Here is a 17,746-nt window from a genome sequence, read left to right as displayed (position 1 = left end):
AAAAAAAAAAAAAAAAAGAGAGATTAAATTTAGGATTCTATTGCACTGAGAGCAACATTGTAAAGTTACAAAAAGATTAATTATTATAAAAAAAAATTAAAGTATTTTAAAAATTATGAAATTATCAAAGTATAATTTAAAAGATTTTGGTATCGGAAGTGCAATACTCTGTAAATTTAAGAGATTTTTTTTAGAGTTATTGTCAATTTGACATTATTTTAGAGTGTCTACGCTTCTCACTAATTATCGTAGGTGTACGAAATCTTTCTTGTTGAAAAAGAATATGTATAATGTTACCTTTGTTCGAGACGAGTCAATAAAAAGTTGGCGATGAGGTTTATTTTTTATAAGTCAAGGCTTATTATCTATACACATGCAGGTGTGTTGTTTTGGATGAAATACACAAAGCAATCGAGGTGGCATAAAATAATGGTGTGATCCTTCAAGAGGTGTGGTCAAATTGTGCAATATTTAGACCTTATTGCCGTCACCAAATGACATTGCTTGACCATATTATTAGCACCACTTTTGCTTGCAATATTTCAGAAGTTGAGTCATGTAGTACTTGTAGATATAACACACACTAGGTTAATTACCAAAAAAAAAAAAAAAACACACACACACACTAGGTTGATGGGGTCTCTACAATCTTTTGTAGATTGATTTTTGTTTGCAGCAGTCACTGCGGCTGCGAGGAGTGGAAGGCGTAGATTATGCTACGTAATCAAAATAAGATCGAATGCTTAAGAATCAAGTGGCAAGGTTTTAAATGTAAAAACCGGTAAGAAATAGAAGCGAAATATGGAAACTACCCTTACACCGTCGTCCTTGTTTTCCCCAAACTGAACTGAATTGCAAGGAGTAATCGAAGAACAAGTCCAAGCGATCAATAGAATTGAAATTTCACAGAAATCAAAACCTACAGTTGTGTTACTAGGTCATAGAAACATTAGTTTGGTAGAGAAAACTTCAAGAATTTCAATTTCGAAGAGTAAAAACCATTCTTTAAAGAAAGAATACAAACCCAAAGAGAAAAACTTAACCCTAACGAAAATGAAGATTTACAGAAAATATGATGTAGCTGCAGAAAATAGGGGATAGAAAGGGCATGCAGTAGAATCATGGAAGAAGAGCAACATCGCATGCTTTAAGGAGCAAAGGTTTCTTTTAATACAAAAATGATTTTCGTCATTTGCATGCAATCTTGGTCTTAAGTTGTAGATATTTGAGTAGAGAAAAACGAAATGGAGATTTGAGAGTTTGGTGAATGAAAGGATCTAATTTTGTAAATTGGTAACTTTAAACCGTAAAACTAATAAATATTATTTACATTTAAATCCTTCCACTTGATTCTCGAATATCTTATTTTTCATGACATAATCTAAACCTCCCAGCTGCTCCAAATAAAAATCCCTTCTAGTCTAAGAGATGTAAATATTTTCTGGTCCATAAATATGCTTAAATATGCTCATGTACACTTACCCATCATGGAATGAAATCTTTTTGAAAAAAAAAAAATCGAATCATAAAAATCAGAATCAACAAAACAGAAGCATCTCATTTCATTTCGTCTCCCAATTTCTTGCGCAACGTACCGACATTTGGATTTTGTACTAATCTCCATACGATTTCGAGTAAAACCCTAAAATAGGCTAGCATCATTAACAATCACCCATGACCTAACACCATCATGGAATCACAAGCTTCTTCCCAGCATAGATCTTGTCTCCCGTGATCCCATTAGCCTCTTTGATCGCATCAATCGATACCTACATTCAACGATGAAATCAGGAGTTTCATTTTTTGAATCGCAAGCAATTACAGCAACTCAGATAATTCAAGGGAAAGGACTAAAATTTTGAATGCACAATTTTAAACTGAAACAAAAAATGAAATAAGAAAAATTTACCCCGTATTTCCTGGAGAGACCCCATAGAGTATCTCCCTTCACAATCTCTACGGTCCGAGCCGAAGATGGTGTCCGAGCCGAAGATGGTGGTGGCCTTTCTTGGATTACAGTGGGTTTCATTGCAGGATTTGAGGTTTTACTTACCTTGGTAGGTTTTTGCAGAGGAGGAGATCTTGATTCTTGAACCGGCGGTGTCGATCCGTTGCAAGACTCGATGCTTGAGCTGGTGATGGTGGTGTTTTTATTCTTCTCCGATGAAATTAGGGTTTTAAGGAGGCTTATGGCGATGCCTGAGAAAACTACGAAACCAGCCGTCTTAGCAATTGCGGCATCTTTGTCAATGCCTCCACGATTATCGTCATCACCTCCAGTCGCCATAGCTTGGAAGATCTCTGAGCTCAGCTGTAGTTGTTTTCCGGTAATTAGGATCTCTTCCACGCAGAAATCAGACAAGAGCGCTTGCTTCGGGCCTTCGTTCGGCTGGTCTCAGAGGAAATTACACATAGCCCCTTTGTTCGATGGTGTCATATAAGATGAAGGAAAACGTCAGAATTAATCCCACATCGTTTTGCTACGGTAAAATCAGACTAATTTAAAGGAGTAAACCAAGAGCATTTGTCATCTTTAGGGGTGTGGGGTGGGTGTCATGTGTGTCTTAAACCCTAAACCCGATCTCTGAACACAGAGTTGTGTTCGTTCGTAAATCAGAGGTGGTTTTCCGGTGTTTTCCCTCCGTGTGAAATGAGAAATACCGATGTACTACGCACGTGGCTACCCACGGTTGACAATATTACCCTCGGGTTGGCTAGTAGGGAGTGCTGCCGGCATTTGGTAAATGCTCCGCGGTTCACTGATCATTTGGTCGTCCTCGCCTCCTCGGACACCCCATTTTTTCTGGTTTTACTTGTTGCCCTACATTGTGGATTGGGAAAGCTGGAGTGGCTTCTGAGTATTCGATAACAGAAGAACACTTCCCCGTCTTCATGTTAGGGTCACGAATGTTCATCAGTGAGGTTGATGGGCTGGGTTTTCAATCTTAAAATACTGTGTTAAAGTCTAATGATGGGTTTGAAGCTTACTGTTTGAACTTTTAATTCTAGTTATTGAATATCACTGTAGTAGATGTGCTTACCTTTCCTTTTTTTGGTCTAAAGTGGATGTGCTTCCCTTGAGGCCTGTGCAGTGAATGGTGGTTGATTAATTCCATGGGTATGCATTGACTCTCGAATACCCTTTGGAATGATAATCTCTAGGACCAGGTTCCTGTTGATGAATTTAGTTGCAAGAATGTCAGGTATGGGATGATTTACTTGGTATTCTGATTATAAAGATGGTTTCATTAGATTTGTTTTTGTTTGTAGTTTCTTGTACTTATACAGTGGTAGCAATCTAAGTATGTTTTTGAAAGGTTACAACCATAGTTCATGTCTGTTTCTTTGAGGTATGTGTTTTGGTATTTTTGTCTCTATGTCCTTGGTCATTTTCACTTGTACATGCTGCCCCTTCTTATTTAGCACTTCGCTTATAATCAGAAGGGTTTCTTGGTGGGCAATGAGAATTTTTATACCACTGCAAAGTTGATCTTCATTGAGTGTTGGCCTCAAAAATAAATAAAAATTAGTTTGAATGAGATTCTTATTGTTTATGAAGGCCAAAATTTCCTGGTTTGAACAACTATATGATCCTATTTACAAGACTTCAGTTTTTGAGTTGGTTCCAGCAACTGTGTCTGGGTATAATAAGTATTAATGACCACGTACACACTATTAATGTCAAAAACCATGCAATAGGGCTTTGTACAGTTCTGAATTTGGTAACCTTTGCCCTTTTAGTTCTGTTTGAGTGGACACGACCAACTCTCTGTTTTTTTGGCTAATTGTGAGCAAGCATAAGTTAAAATAAGATATGATAGGTTGGATGCTTCTAGGAATGGAACTGCTTCAGTTGTGTGGTAATTAATTTTCCTTCATTTGCCTAGTAAATCTTATTTCTCTCTAGTGGCTAGTTTCAGAATATTTTGAAGATTGTATCATTCACCAAGGTGGTACTTAAAGGCCAGTGGTAACATAACACCCTAGCTTACACTATGATACAGATGAAAACACATGAACCAAAAGAGTTAGTGCTTTATGGCCCCTTACCCCCGGGCAAGGTAAGTTGCATCAAAGAAGAAAATGAACCCAAAAATCAAAAGGCCTTACGCACCCCACCAGCTAAACAGGCTTAGATGAAGGGGGGAGAGCCTAAACAAGCAAGGACTAACCTCTCACTGTACAGCAAAAAGCCTTCTCCAAACTCCTCCTAAAGTAAGTAACACCCACCATGTCCTCTCCTATTATGTACTTCAACCTCTCATTAAACTCCCTTGCTTCTAATATAGTATTAACATTTCTCACATCCACACTTATCATGTATTCAAAGGCTCTATTAAGATCCATCCAAACATGTGTAACTTCCACTCTTAAAAGTTCTCTTGTAATATTCACAATCTTGCATCTCAAAACCTGCACCATCCAAGGAACCACTACTTTAACATTCATGATATCAATGGCTGATAGAGAATCTGATCTAATATAATCCTGCTCCAAATTCTCATCAAGACAAGCGGATTACATTCTGTTGCATCTAGACCTTCTTCGAGAGCCGAATAATTGGATGAACTCTTGAAGACTTCTCCTACCGAATACAAGTATCTGAGATTCCTGAAATCACAAAGAAAATAAGAGCGGGCCGACCTGGTGTTGGTCGGGGGACCGCCTCCAACGCCCAAGTTAGTCTATAGGCAACAATAGAAGGCCTTGAGAGGGTTCTCAAAGCGTAGAGACTAATAGTAAGTTGAATCTCGTACCTTTCTCATTTTAGGATGGAGGTTATATAGAGGTTACCTGGAGGCGGCATCTCCGTTAATTTCACCAATTTAGTTGAAGAGTGGCCGAGTTGCCTTAGGAAGCACGTTCCCTTCCTTAGCGGGCCTAATAGAGCCGTTATTCCATTATCCACTTCCCCACGTTTCGGAGTGGATACGATGGGTAGTTATCTCTAACTAACCCTTTTGACTTGGTTGTCTCCAACGTTATTCTTGGACTTAGCATTGAACGTCTTCTCAGTTCACGAGCCTATCTCAAATATGGATAGATCCCTTAGGGAAGGTCTTATCCAACTATCCAAGTGAGTGAGTGTTTCCTCCCAAGGGGCTCTTCAAGTCCTCCCGAAGGGGTGATACACACTTACCCGAGTGTGTGTGTGTTTCCTCCCGAGGGGGCTCTTCAAGTCTTCTCGAAGGAGTGATACACACTTACCTGAGTGGGTGTGTGTTTCCTCTCGAGGGGGTTCTTCAACTCTGCTTGTGGGGGTGATAGTCACCTACCCGAGTGGGTGTGTGTTTCCTCCCGAGGGGGTTCTTCAACTCTTCCCGTGGGTTTTTTTGAAGGGGTGATACACACTTACCTGAGTGGGTGTGCGTTTCCTCCCGAGGGGGTTCTCGGGTTACATATCCACAACACATTCCATACTGCTTCCAACTCCATGTGAAGGATGATTTGATTTGGGTGGATTGGGATGAGAATTTTTTTTGATAGTACAGGAAATTCAACAAGATGCCTAGTTTATTCATTTGAAGATTTTGGTGATTGGCGTCTTTGATTTTCTATTTATAGTTGTGCTTATGCCTTCAATGAGATAAAGATCAAAGAGATCTGTGGAGAATCATACAGTTGTATTTATGTTAATACACTGATTGAATGTGTAATTATTGGTTATAAAAAATTTATGTAGGTATATTTATGTAAGTACACAGGGTGGATAAGTGTAACTAGTGAAATAATCCGTTAAACTTTCTCCTCTAATGATATTGAATGGGTGAAGCTCCAGGAGATTTGCCAATTATTTTCCACTGTTAATGATTGATTATGTCTTAAGCATGCTGATCTAGGAAAAATGGAAACAGTGCTGCATTTTCTTGCTTTTTTACTCTCCAATCAAGCATGTCAATGCTTTATCCATAAATTTCAAATCGTCGTTCATCCCTGTTACAGATATCCAATACAATTACACTATAGTAGCAAAATCTATTATATTCTACTGGGATGCAAGTATAAAGAGACTGGTGTTAATTAGGCAAGCACACCTTTTTCTATGTGGCCTTTTCGGTTATCTTATGATGATTTACTTCTTTTGCAGAAGAGGAAATTTAAAGTAGTGGATCCGTCTTAAGGTTGGACTTAGGCTGCAGTGCAGATTTAAATGGTCTTAAATGATTTAGAATCTATGAAGGTCAATTAAAAAAGTTGACCATACTTTTGATTTGGTTCATGAAAAAATCTTAGAGAATTGACACCTCTTTAGATCTTCCATGAGCAAGGTTCCTGACTTGATCTGTGTGAGAACGCTTGATATTCTCTCCATCTCTTGGCCTGTTTTAATAATTGGCAAGGTTTACTGGTGTAAGCCTTTTTTTGATTGGACTAAAGTGAATGGTGTTGCTCTCTTGGATATCTAGGCAGCTCGCCTGTGAAATCCTCTTGATGGTTTTGGTGGACAGCGCCCATCTTTGCTCCTATTTGATGTAAAACAAATTATCTGGTGGAATTGGAGAACTGCATTATGCAAGCCAAGGATTTTGGTGTGGTAAATCAATGGGTTGAATGTTATTCTGTTGCACTACTTGACGCAGTCTAGGTCAACTTTACTGACAGTACACATGCTCTTATATTTAGGCTTGCCCTGACTCAAACATAGAACTTCAGCTGGAAGCAGCTTGCACCATCTTAGAGAGAAAACCTTGGCCTCCACCTGAAGGTACCTTTGTTACCTTTTTCTATTTACACTCAAAGAAGACAGGAGTAACAGGCAAGTACTTTTCAGGTGTTTTGATACATGAGTCAGACTTTTTCTGCATTACAATTGCCTTTGTTTATCTAACACTTTTGATAAGGTGGCAGGCAAGGACCAGGTGGTAGGAGAAGCAAATTGCAAGTTTTAGTAGGGACTCTGACTACACTTACATAGTTAAGCTATATAGCTAATATTAGGATTAATAATATTTGTGGCCTCTTCATCTTCTTGGGGTGGAAGTGTGGGGGGTTAGGGAATATAATATGTCCTCCTCTTTATGTGTATTTCTGCTAAAGTGCATGTGGAAGGCGATGTTTCCTTTTTATTTCTTATTTCCTGTTTCAGTATATTTTTCAATTGGAAGTGTTAGAAAATCTTCTAATGATTCTTATGCTTCAAAAGTTCCATCATTGTGCAGAATCATTTTTAAGGTTTTAGGGCAACATATACATAAATCTGCCGACTCATAAGCTCCAGAAAACTACTACTCTTATTTGTCATGCATTTTCATTTTTGCCCCCCTATACCTTTTCCCTTTTTGGTGGTTCTGGGGGCCGATGGTTTTTTTTTTTTTTTTGGGGGGGGGGGGGGGGGGGGGGGGGGGGGGGGGGGGGGTGTAGGGAATCTGACTTTATTAGCAGTGTGTGAAAATGGGTAAGACCCTTCTATAACCTTGCATGGCCAGCACTAGGAGTGATATTAATCTGGACAAAAGCCTGCCTCCATCCCAGCAAGAGCTTTGTCTCGTGCTTGGTCTCTGCAGCTACAAGTCCTCTGGCATCTTGGAATATATACTCCCATCCTCATATTTTAGAGTTATTCATAGTCTGCCGTTGATTTTATTTTCTTAACTTCTCCTTAGTGGAGACAAAATTTCTCTGAATGGTTCTGGAATTTATTTTTGTGCTTGCTGTGCCCTCCAGATTAACAGCCTATGAATTCCAAAAGGATTTTGTTTGTTCTTCGAACTCAAGCCTCTGGATTTGGTAACCTGCCATAGATTATGAAATAATTTTTGGTTTTTAGTAGGAATGGTTTATAAATGACCATGTCTTATCAGGATACAGGTTATCATGGTACTGGCCTCTGATTAATCTTAAAGCTTGAGTGAGGCAATAAATGCCCATCTGTCAATTGTGAGGGAATATTGCAAATGCAATTGACTGCTGCATTTAGTGTTGATGGTTGCAGCATGCTTATGAACGCATGGTATGGAGTTTTATTTTTGGTTTCTTTACTCTTATATGCATGTTGCTTGTGCATGTATGCACAGTCAGCAGTCTTCTACCAGACAAAGATGACATGGTACAGTTATATTTAGCACATTTAGTTGAGATACACTTACTAATTTTGGGTACAGAAAAAAAGAAAAGGAGGATGATAAAGCAGCATTAATCCGGATAAACATATACCAAAATACAGCTATTATATGGGGAAAAGTCTGGTTGAACTTAAAGACTTGTTACTACTGCTTATTCCAAAAGCTCAAGCTGTTATATGAGGACCACAACAATGGAAACCACACACCCACATCGCAAACATGGGTTTGCATGTGGCACCATCACTTGGCATCAAGCGAGCACTATATTTAGTTCCAAAGCAACACATAACACAAGTCCCTCACGTTCACTGCAGATCAAACTCCTTAACTGTGGCTTTGATATCGTGTCACAGAATTAAAGCAGAAAAATCTGTTTCTGTAGGGAAGAAGAAAACCAGCATGCAGGGAAGAAGAAAAGAAGGAAAAAGAGAAATAAAGAGGAAGAGAAAGAAGTGGAGAAGTAGGGGGAACCTGGCTCATTATGGGGTTAGCTATCCAAACTGTGGGCTAAATCTCTATTACTCTACATCAAAGGTACTGCAAATTCCAACCAAGGACAGAATAATAATATTCCATAGCCCCCTGACTGGAAATGTACCATTACAAAAACACCACCATGTAAACATTAACTAATGACTGATGATGATAACTAGAAAATACTCGTAACCAGAATTTCTTAACTGAGTGCCCTTGACAAAACTTAGTTGATCTTGCTTACTCACTGGATTAAAAGTAAAGGGTAAAAATGAAAATTTCATTTTTAAGACAGAGAGTTCTAAATCTTGTTTTTTATTTTTCTTCAACAATTTGGTTCTATTTCACTTTAGATTTTTATTTTTATTAAATTCTGATGACCATTAGCTGTTCCTGCAATATACTTAATGAACATGTCAAGTTTGCTGTTGTCTCTTAGTAACTGGTTGTGCTTCTTTGATATGGTTTTGTGCCTTTTGCTTGTGGGATATGGATTTTGTGAATGTAGGAAAATGGGAATGGAACCTGGCATGGCTGCATGCTACATAAGCCTTTGATGAGATGACTGTCAACTAATGCAGCTGGTAGGTCTGGGAAGGAGTTTGGGCTGCAAGTCACCTGGACTTGTAATAGCATGTCTAGCATCCGATGGGCATGCTCATATTATCTTGTGACTATTCCTGTTCTGTTGCTGTTTCAGCCTTCTACCACAAGTGGCAGTGTTGATATGTTATGGATCATGTTGTGCTTTTGAAGAAGCATTCTGTTAAGGTCCTTTTTCTGCAGGTCACACCACTTGAAGCTATGCTCATTACCTATATAGCTTCAGAAAGTCATGCTGTTGTTGTCCCACCAGCATAATTTTTTCTGTCAATAGGTTCCCAAATCCTGACCATTGCACTGAGGCATAAAACTTATTTACATTTTAATGTAGCCCAGGCCTCTGTTACATTCTGCTGTAGTAATGCTGAAAGGATTTCACATTCATAGGTCCTTATTTTTGGTTATACCATTTTCTTGGGGGATCCCTGATTTTCCTCCTATAATTAGTGTTTTTAACTGAATGTGGTTGCCAGGAGGTGCTTTCGTATTACATGAAATGAAAGGGAAACATTGTTGTAACCTAAGTTAGTGAAAAAGAAGCTGCAACTTCTTTCAACGAGGTTAAAACAAATGTGTGCTCTTACAGGTCCACCCCTTTGGTTACATAACCAGTGCATGAAACTGATAACTCACTTATAGGTTTTGGTCATAATTTTTTTCCTATCTACGGCTTAACTATGTGTCAGTAATCATCTTTGGTGCACCCTCTGTAGCTTTAGTTAGTATTTTGAAAAAATGACTAGTTATTAATTATTGATAGATAGAAAACTATAATTATTTGATCCAATGGGGATTTTAAATGTATTTGTTTAGGCTTTCATTTTGGAAATCAGTTTTCATCTTCTTCCTTGAAATAGTACCTAGTTTTATTGTTGATTTGGGTCCAGCAAAACCCCAAACTATTAGTTTTAGCAAATTAATATAGTCAAATTATCTTGAGGAATGCCCTCGCTCTCACACAATGCCACACACACACGCACACAACCATAATGGGCTCGCTGTGTTGCGGAATCTTAACTTGAAATAGTTTTGCTTTCTGACTGACAGAGGAAGAAGTGAAGGGAAGAGCAAGGAGGGGTGCTGCTGCTACTGCGTGAAGATATAGAGGAGGCTCAAGTAAAGGTGCTGAATTGCTGATGAGCCTCCTGTATTCCAACTTGAGAGTCAATCTCCATGAAGGAATTACGCAGTGAGCCCCCCAAAAATGTGTTTTGGGGTTTTTGTGAATCTCCGCTGTCTCTGCATTTTGCCCCAGGATTATTTTGATAAAAACTGTTCCTGTAATTTTTCATGCTAGTGTCTTGTTTAGGTACCATAGAACACAAAGCTGCAAAGTTCTATTCTATTTGTTGCAAATTATTTGTTCAGTAACACTTTATGTTGTAGTAAAAGAAATGTGGAGGCAGGTTGTTTCATCAGGTTCCCATTGAAATCATCACAGAGATGCAGACTTTTTGAGTATCCTCTTGAGCATAGGATCTGTAAAAGATCAGCTCATTTGCAATGAAAAGGAAATGTCAAGTCCAAGAGGGAGACTGAAAGTAGATAAAATAGTTGGTTTGTATGTCTTTATTGCATTTAATATCCTGTACATGACCTCAGATAGTCTCTAACTTTTGCATTCTAGCTAGAAGAAAATGGTTAAAAAGATCGGCAGGAAAAATAAAACCCTAAACCCCATTACACTTCCAAGTCCTCACCCTCATTAGTAAGTGCTACTACCTAATATCTCTCATCAGAGCTCTCTCCCTACCAGTTAATAGTGTGTCAGTTTTTAATTTTTCACTTGACAGTGCATGCAACTGCATAAGCCCATGACTTGAGATGCTCCTTCATGGCCATTCCATCACTCAATGGAGGCATTTTCATCTGGTTGAGGTTTTCACACTTCTCAAATCCGTAAGTTCTCTCCATCCTACGAAGCCCAGGAACGACTGAGACCTCTCTGTGACTGGAACCCAGTTCAATGACTTCCTGCAATCTGTGATTCTTCCTTCTATTCATACTGGAAACGCAGCATTTCCTTTCTTTACTAGATTTCCTCTCCCTCCGTGGTGATTTCGAAGAGCTTTCAAACCCTTCCACAACAGGTGATTTCATGATCCGCATTCGGGTTTCAGGAGTCAAGTCCTTGGATTGTGACCTTACCTCAACAAGAACTGCAGAATTTGGAGACAGAATTGGCTGTTTCAGTTTCAGAATGGTCGGGCTTCTGGGTTTGGGTTGTTCTGTTCTTGGAGCCTCTTTGAGATGGGGTTGATCTGTATTAGAAACTCCACAGGATGAGAAGGAAAGTGGTGAAGAGGCGAAGACATTGGAGAAGAACCAAAGATCATCCAAGCTCTCAAGGATGGCTTGGTCAGCCATCCATGAAAAAATCAGTGCAGGTCCTTGGGAGGGACCAAAGAGAAACTACAAGAAGCAGCACAGGGAGAGAGCTTTGTGTCCCGTGTGGGGTCAGGAGTAATTGAATAAGTATATGTTTTATTTATGCTACTCATTTTTAGTTGACGAAACTAACCTTCTCTCTGCTGTTCTCAGGTGCAATCTCAGTGGCAATTTCGTAAAAACGGGACTACCAGAGGAGCGAGGCACGATATTTCACCTAACGGTCATAAAAACATGGTCAACCATTACTGGTGGATGTCTTTGATAAAATTAAGATTATTTTCTCAGTCACGAGGGGCCCTTGGCCCTTGCGATACTGTACTTTTCCCTTTTACACTTTTTGACTCTTTAGCCCTAAAATCTAAAATATTCTATTTTCTCGAGGACATCAACCACTCCAGAAAAGATGCCATTTCTGCTATGATCTCTCAAAGAGTCCATAAATCCTCCATGGGTTCATGGGTTGTAATAGTTTCTTCGTGAACCTTGAATGATGTTTTTTTTTTCTTCTGAATACCAATAAAGGGTGGAAAACAGCAGGAAAAGAAAGAAAAGTGGGTGAAAGCTATAATGGAAAAGGAAAAAGGGCTGGCTTTTGGAATGTGTTGCAGCATGTGAACAGTAACGCTTTTAAGCTTGGTTGAAAAATGAAAACAGAGAAGGAAGATATCTTATTTAATGAATTGTGATGATGAAGAGGAGAACATTGAAGTCTTGAGGGCAACTGGGTGTCTCTGCAACTGAGACAAAATGGCCAAATTATGCTGTCTTCTACTTCAATATTGATTGCCTTATATATGCTGTGGCCAATGCATGCTCTGTTCTCTCTGTTCTTCCCTTCGCATTAGACATTGGAGGGACTTTGCATCAGAAGTTAGATGCCTTTCGTGGTTGTAAGTAATGCTAGCTTTCCAGATTATGATATATCTTCTTTCTCTTCCCCCAACAAGAAGAATTAGACAAAAGAAATGCAGAGTGTAAATAGTGACGGGTACTGGACTAGAACTTAATGTCAATAAAGTTGAAACAGCCAATAATATGAGAAAATATATAAATCAAAGACATGATATTTTTTTGATCCATTATTTTTGATCTATGGGAGGAAAAAAAAGAAGTTTTTCATTGACTTCTCTCTTCTTGGGGTGGTGTTGTAGAATCTCCCTTTACCTTTTAAATGGCATGAAATGAATATGTTCTAGCAGCTACATGTTCATGTCAAGTATCGTCTCCATTTCCATATCCGGTCTTTCGTTGATTTGGATTTTTCAGAAGCAAAATTTTCTTTAGTTTTAAAGTCGCTGTTATGTGCGTATATGAAAATGCGTGGATTAGAGAGGATTAGTTGATCCTAGATGAACAGTGCTAGAACAATACAAGATAACAAATAATATAAAAGAGACAAGAGGATTTGATGATGGAATTTGGCCAAATAGGGTCCAAGTCCCAGGAGCTTAGATGAAGCTCAATGCACCATAACAAGTTGTAAATGTATACAAAATACATGTTTCAAGACTCAATTGAACGTAGACCTCATGTCTAAGATCCCAAAACCACAAGAGATCTAATTAAAACTAGCCAAGAACGCTATGGGAATACTTATCACCAAGAGAGAAAGAATGAAACACCAAAAAACCTAATCATAGCTTCTTTGTGATTTTAAATCCCCAAATCATAGCTTCTTGGGTCACACTCTCTTCACTTTCTACTGTAAAGGAGGAAACTCAAAAGCCATTCAAATGGAAGCTGCTGCAATTCGAGAAGGAATGAAGCTAGCTATCTCCCTTAATTTAAAAAAAGTCATTATTGAAAGTGACAATGAAGCTATTATTAGTCTGATTAACAACAAATCAGAGACTCCACCTTGGATGATCAGCCATTACATACATGATATCTTCAATCTTTCCAATTAGTTTGATGTATTAATTGTGAATCATACACATAGAGAAGGAAATTTTGTAGCTGATAGATTAGCTTCTTATGCTGTAGCTTCTCAGGCTTCTTCTTTTTTTTCTCTCCCCCCCCCCCCCCCTTTTTGTTCTTTGGTTGTTGTATTTTGATGTAATTGGTACTTTGTATTCCAGGGGCTTTTCTTTTAAATAAATATCAATCACCCAAACATAATGAAATGAAGCAATTTGAGTAACTTAAATAAACCGGTCCAACCCGAATGGGTTTGGCGCTAGTTCAAGATGGCTAAGTGAAAATTAATAGTAACCAACAACAGTCGAGCTTAGAAGAAATAAAAGATGGCAATTACCATCTCCCGGACTATCTGTGGATGTGTTTCTAGAACAATAGTAAGTTCAAACTTCCCTATGAAATCTGAGTCCTTATGTTGATGGTGACAACAAAAATCCAGGTGCTTAATTCTACTAAAGTATAATCAATAAAAATAGTGAATTTAATCTTTTCTATTCCAATCCTAATCCAATTCTTAAATGTCATCACCTTTACTTGTTTTTTCCTAAGAAAATAATATTTTTTTTGGTGCAAAGAAAAGAATATCCAAAAAGATATTAAATTGAGCACTAAAATCTTGAAGAAATTCACTCTAATTAGTTTATTTATTTACAGCAGTGCACAAGTGCAACTACACGAGTAAACAATGGAAAACAAAATTACACTGTTGAACCAAATACGGTAAAACTAAGAAGCTTGCTTTGGAGATTTGTTTGTCCAGATGTTGGATAAGAACACGGGAAAGAAGAGGTGGAATTCTATCTCAGACCATATCTCTTCACCTAACGGTTGATGCAACTGTGTGAGCCCAACTTCTAAGAAGATCTTTTTTGACGATTTCGTCACCCGAAGCAGGAAATCTCCAATTCACTAATGGGTTCTCTTCCCTTCTTCGATCAAGACGACCCCAAGCTTCAGAAAGATAAGGTCTTGAAATTACAGATTCATCAATGTTGGTCTCTTTTTCATCAGATTTCTTCCCTAATCTCTGCAAACCAGGAAGGATAGAAACCAAATTTGAATCTTTATCTTCTTCAGAGAAAACGAAACCCAGATCCATGAACCCTTTTAACTCTTCAAATTCCAGGTCTGTTAAGCTCTTGCTGCTACCTCTCTTTCTCAAATCCTTCTTCTTCTTGACAGGTCTCTTGACCTTTTCTTGTTCCTTTCTGCTTTCTGCGACTTCTACAACTTCTTTGCCTGAAAGAATCGGTTGGAGCCTTTGTAAGGGGAGAACTGACTTCGGGGAAGGAGAATTTGATGTGAAGCTCGTTTTAAAGTTCAAATCTTCGCTCTGAGAACGAACAAGAATCGTGGGAAGACGAGAGATGCAAGGCTTTCGGCTTGGGGTTTCGCCTGGGATTTCAAGAACAGGGTTCGTTGGAGAAGCTGTGGAAGATTGCTTTTCAATGGAGATTTCATGCCCAAACCAACAAGAGTCGAAAAGCTTTAGCATTTCTTCAGCTTCCAATAATGACGGCTGTGAGAACATACCCATTTCCAGATCGAGATGGAGGAGGAGAAGAGAAGATATGACTTATGAGAATGTTTATGGCCGAAGCTGAGCTCGCAGATGCTTAATAAATAATCGTCGACATGACCGAAATACCCCTGAGTTTGTTATCTTATTACCAAGAAAATGGGAAAATAATAAAAAAGTCATATCTCCTATTTAAATAGAAATTAGTAATTGCAACACGTTTTTCTACCGTATTTAAGTTCAAGAAGAGAACAAAAGAAGTTTAAATAAGATCTTTGCCTTCTTTGGTTCTTACTCGGAGTTGACTCGACCGGGTCATGCATGGTTTCATGTCATAATAACGTTACCAACCATTCCAATCAACGAGGATTCGATTTGTGAATAACTCCAATTAGTTGAAACCTAATTATCAATTGGTCAATAATGCTCTTGAGTAGGGTTAATCGATTGATTAGTGTAGTTGTTAAATTGTGCTCAATTGATTAGAGGGTCTAACTAATAAAATATAAATGATTAGGTTGGGTTGATGATATCAATTGATCTTCTAATATGGTAGCATGTACCTTTGTTCATGTATTTCTACAAAATAGGTATAAATGTTGATCAGTATTGTGCACGTGTGAAAAATAACATATAGTGAAGTATAACAAATAAATTTTTACAAGTGTATTGATCTTATTATTGAATTCTATTGCAGGAGTTCTGCATAAAACACATATTAATGGAATCCCCATCAGTTCAGAAGCTGACGAAGAGTAAAACAATGTTCACGAGTAATCGCTAACGATCATGTATTGGTTTTGAAAAATTACGTTACAAATTAAGAAGTTGCAATGATTTCTATTATGGAGGGAATTTTTTTTTTGAGTGTAAAGCTATAGTTGTACACAATGGACCCACAAAGTTGTTATCAGATGTGACTTGCACCTAACAAGAGGATGGATTGAATGTGAGTAAAATAGATATCTCCACGAGTTATAAGCCTTTCATTGTCTATCATGTCTAGAGGTAGTCGGTAACCCATAGGAATACGTCAAAAGACCCTTGAATCTATATGATATATAATTTTATAGAACAACTTATAGAGATAGTCAGTAATCCATTGGAGTCAAAAGACTCTTGAAACTACCATTCATGTATCAAAAGGAGCCAAGAAATAAGACGACAACCAAGATTAGTGATGGGGCATTTTGTACCATTAAATCCTATTCTAAGAAAAATGAGAAAAAAATGTTTGGGGATTGTTGGTTATTTTTTTTGGGTCAACATTGTTGGTTATTTAGGATCATAGACACATGCTTTGTATATTTATGTTGTTTAAGATGTTTCATTTAGTTTCAGAATGTTTGGTTTTTGTTTGTTTGTATGCATGTGTGTTTCTTTTTTTTTATTTTTATTTTTTATAAATCTCACACACTCAAAGATCTTCTATTCTTTCTTTTTATTTATTTATTTATTTTTATATATTTTATTTTGGAACCCAATGTTGTGTTTTTAAGAGAAGACGGGTTGTTTGATTCTAATTCTAATTTTCATGCGCTTACATAAGAAAATGTTTCTAGCGTGCCTAGACGTACTATTGTTTCCAAGAGGCATGCACGTACTATTGTTTCTAAGAAGCATGCACTTAACATTGTTTCTAATAGACATGTGCTTGAAATTGCATTTAGTCAATCTACACTTGAGAAATATATCTTATAGGCCTTTGCACCGAAGATTATGCATAAAATTAAACGATACGATCATGATGTCATGAGAATTTCGTATAATGGGTTGCCATTTTGGATTGTATATCATGTACTTATCATTAGTTTTATTTTTAATATTCGATGAAATTTATCATGAGTGCTTTTATTAATAGATAATATCACGAATTACTCAACAAAAAAACATCATAAATTAGAAAGAAGTTTACATGATATTCAATATATATATATATATATATATATGCCTTACCTTAATTTACAAGTGTTGATGTCATTTCTTTTATTGTATTTGTATGCTTTTCTTTGCCACTCGTTATAAAATGTAAAAATAAGTAAATAAATTTAATGTCATAGTCACTTATTTTCTTTTTTAGTCTATAAATACTTTTGAGTATAAAGGCACTTTTCATGCAAAATTTAACTTACAATTTATTCACTAAGAGGTGTTGGTCTTACCAACCAATCAATCCTGTGATAACTTAAAAAAAAAAATTAATAATCAAGCAATCCTATGATGGTACTTAGCTCAAAAATATTGCTAAGGATGTTTTGCAATGCGTCTCATGATAAACAATTAAGAACATTACCAAAAGAAAGTAGGAAATATGTGAAAAATAAATATAAAAAAAACTTAAATTGTTTAACAAGATTTGAAGTTTAAGTTATCTATGGCAACTATTAGGGTCACACGATAGATTTTATGAAAAGAAATTTATACATTATCCATAACATTCTCACTTATACAGACCTTGACTATCGCAAATTCAGTCTTATACGCCCTATAGATATAGATGAGTAAAAGGGAGCACCCCGCTTTTTTTTTTTGTCGTCTGTCGAACCCCTTTGCGTCTGTATGAATCTTTGGCCGCGCGGTGTAGACAAACTTAGCTTCTCTAACTCAACTTGTTCAAACGGCATTGAGTAACACCCACAATAATACTTGCGTAATTTTTAATTATAAATATTTCAAACTTTGAAAATACAATTACAACTCCATTCACTTAGAACAAAAAATGCTTTCAAATCTCAAATAAGGCATTGGAGAAGTCAATTCAAGCATCTAATGTGGAAAA

The 17,746-nt window shown here is 37.3% G+C and overlaps 2 protein-coding genes and 1 long non-coding RNA gene across 4 annotated transcripts; 1 reads left to right on the top strand and 2 right to left on the bottom strand.

Moving 5' to 3' along the window:
* Positions 1 to 1,681: 1,681 nt before the first annotated feature.
* On the bottom strand, positions 1,682 to 2,287 carry LOC149025453 (uncharacterized). Its single transcript, XM_089145674.1, has 2 exons — positions 1,910 to 2,287; positions 1,682 to 1,769 (listed from the first exon to the last, which is right to left on the bottom strand). Exons 1-2 carry the CDS (start codon positions 2,285 to 2,287, stop codon positions 1,689 to 1,691), a joined length of 459 nt encoding a protein of 152 aa, XP_089001800.1. The 3' UTR covers positions 1,682 to 1,688.
* Positions 2,288 to 2,853: 566 nt separating this feature from the next.
* Positions 2,854 to 10,362, top strand: LOC149025452 (uncharacterized). Of its 2 annotated transcripts, none has more exons than XR_016171739.1 (3): positions 2,854 to 2,922; positions 3,064 to 3,203; positions 8,446 to 10,362. It is a non-coding gene; the product is annotated as an uncharacterized LOC149025452 (long non-coding RNA). The 2 variants fall into 2 exon arrangements; XR_016171738.1 differs by having other exon boundaries at positions 2,915 to 3,203; positions 8,446 to 9,323; positions 10,188 to 10,362.
* Positions 10,363 to 14,035: 3,673 nt separating this feature from the next.
* Positions 14,036 to 15,062, bottom strand: LOC149025451 (uncharacterized). Its single transcript, XM_089143126.1, has one exon. It carries the CDS (start codon positions 14,983 to 14,985, stop codon positions 14,266 to 14,268), a length of 720 nt encoding a protein of 239 aa, XP_088999252.1. The 5' UTR covers positions 14,986 to 15,062; the 3' UTR covers positions 14,036 to 14,265.
* Between the last annotated feature and the right edge of the window lie 2,684 nt (positions 15,063 to 17,746).

The sequence above is a fragment of the Hakea prostrata genome, chromosome 2, assembly GCF_041222555.1.
Source record: "Hakea prostrata isolate BN-2017 chromosome 2, UWA_Hpros_2, whole genome shotgun sequence".
Classification (NCBI taxonomy): domain Eukaryota; kingdom Viridiplantae; phylum Streptophyta; class Magnoliopsida; order Proteales; family Proteaceae; genus Hakea; species Hakea prostrata.
Note: the sequence above shows the minus strand (reverse complement) of the source record. Positions and strands in the feature narration are given on the sequence as shown.

Bases quoted from the DNA above. Each gene is read 5' to 3' on its own strand.
- LOC149025453 (XM_089145674.1), bottom strand. From the start codon at position 2,287: ATGGCGACTGGAGGTGATGACGATAATCGTGGAGGCATTGACAAAGAT. The intron at 1,770-1,909 runs GTAAATTTTTCT...CGTTGAATGTAG, and splicing joins GTCTCTCCAGGAAATACGGG to GTATCGATTGATGCGATCAA.
- LOC149025451 (XM_089143126.1), bottom strand. From the start codon at position 14,985: ATGGGTATGTTCTCACAGCCGTCATTATTGGAAGCTGAAGAAATGCTA.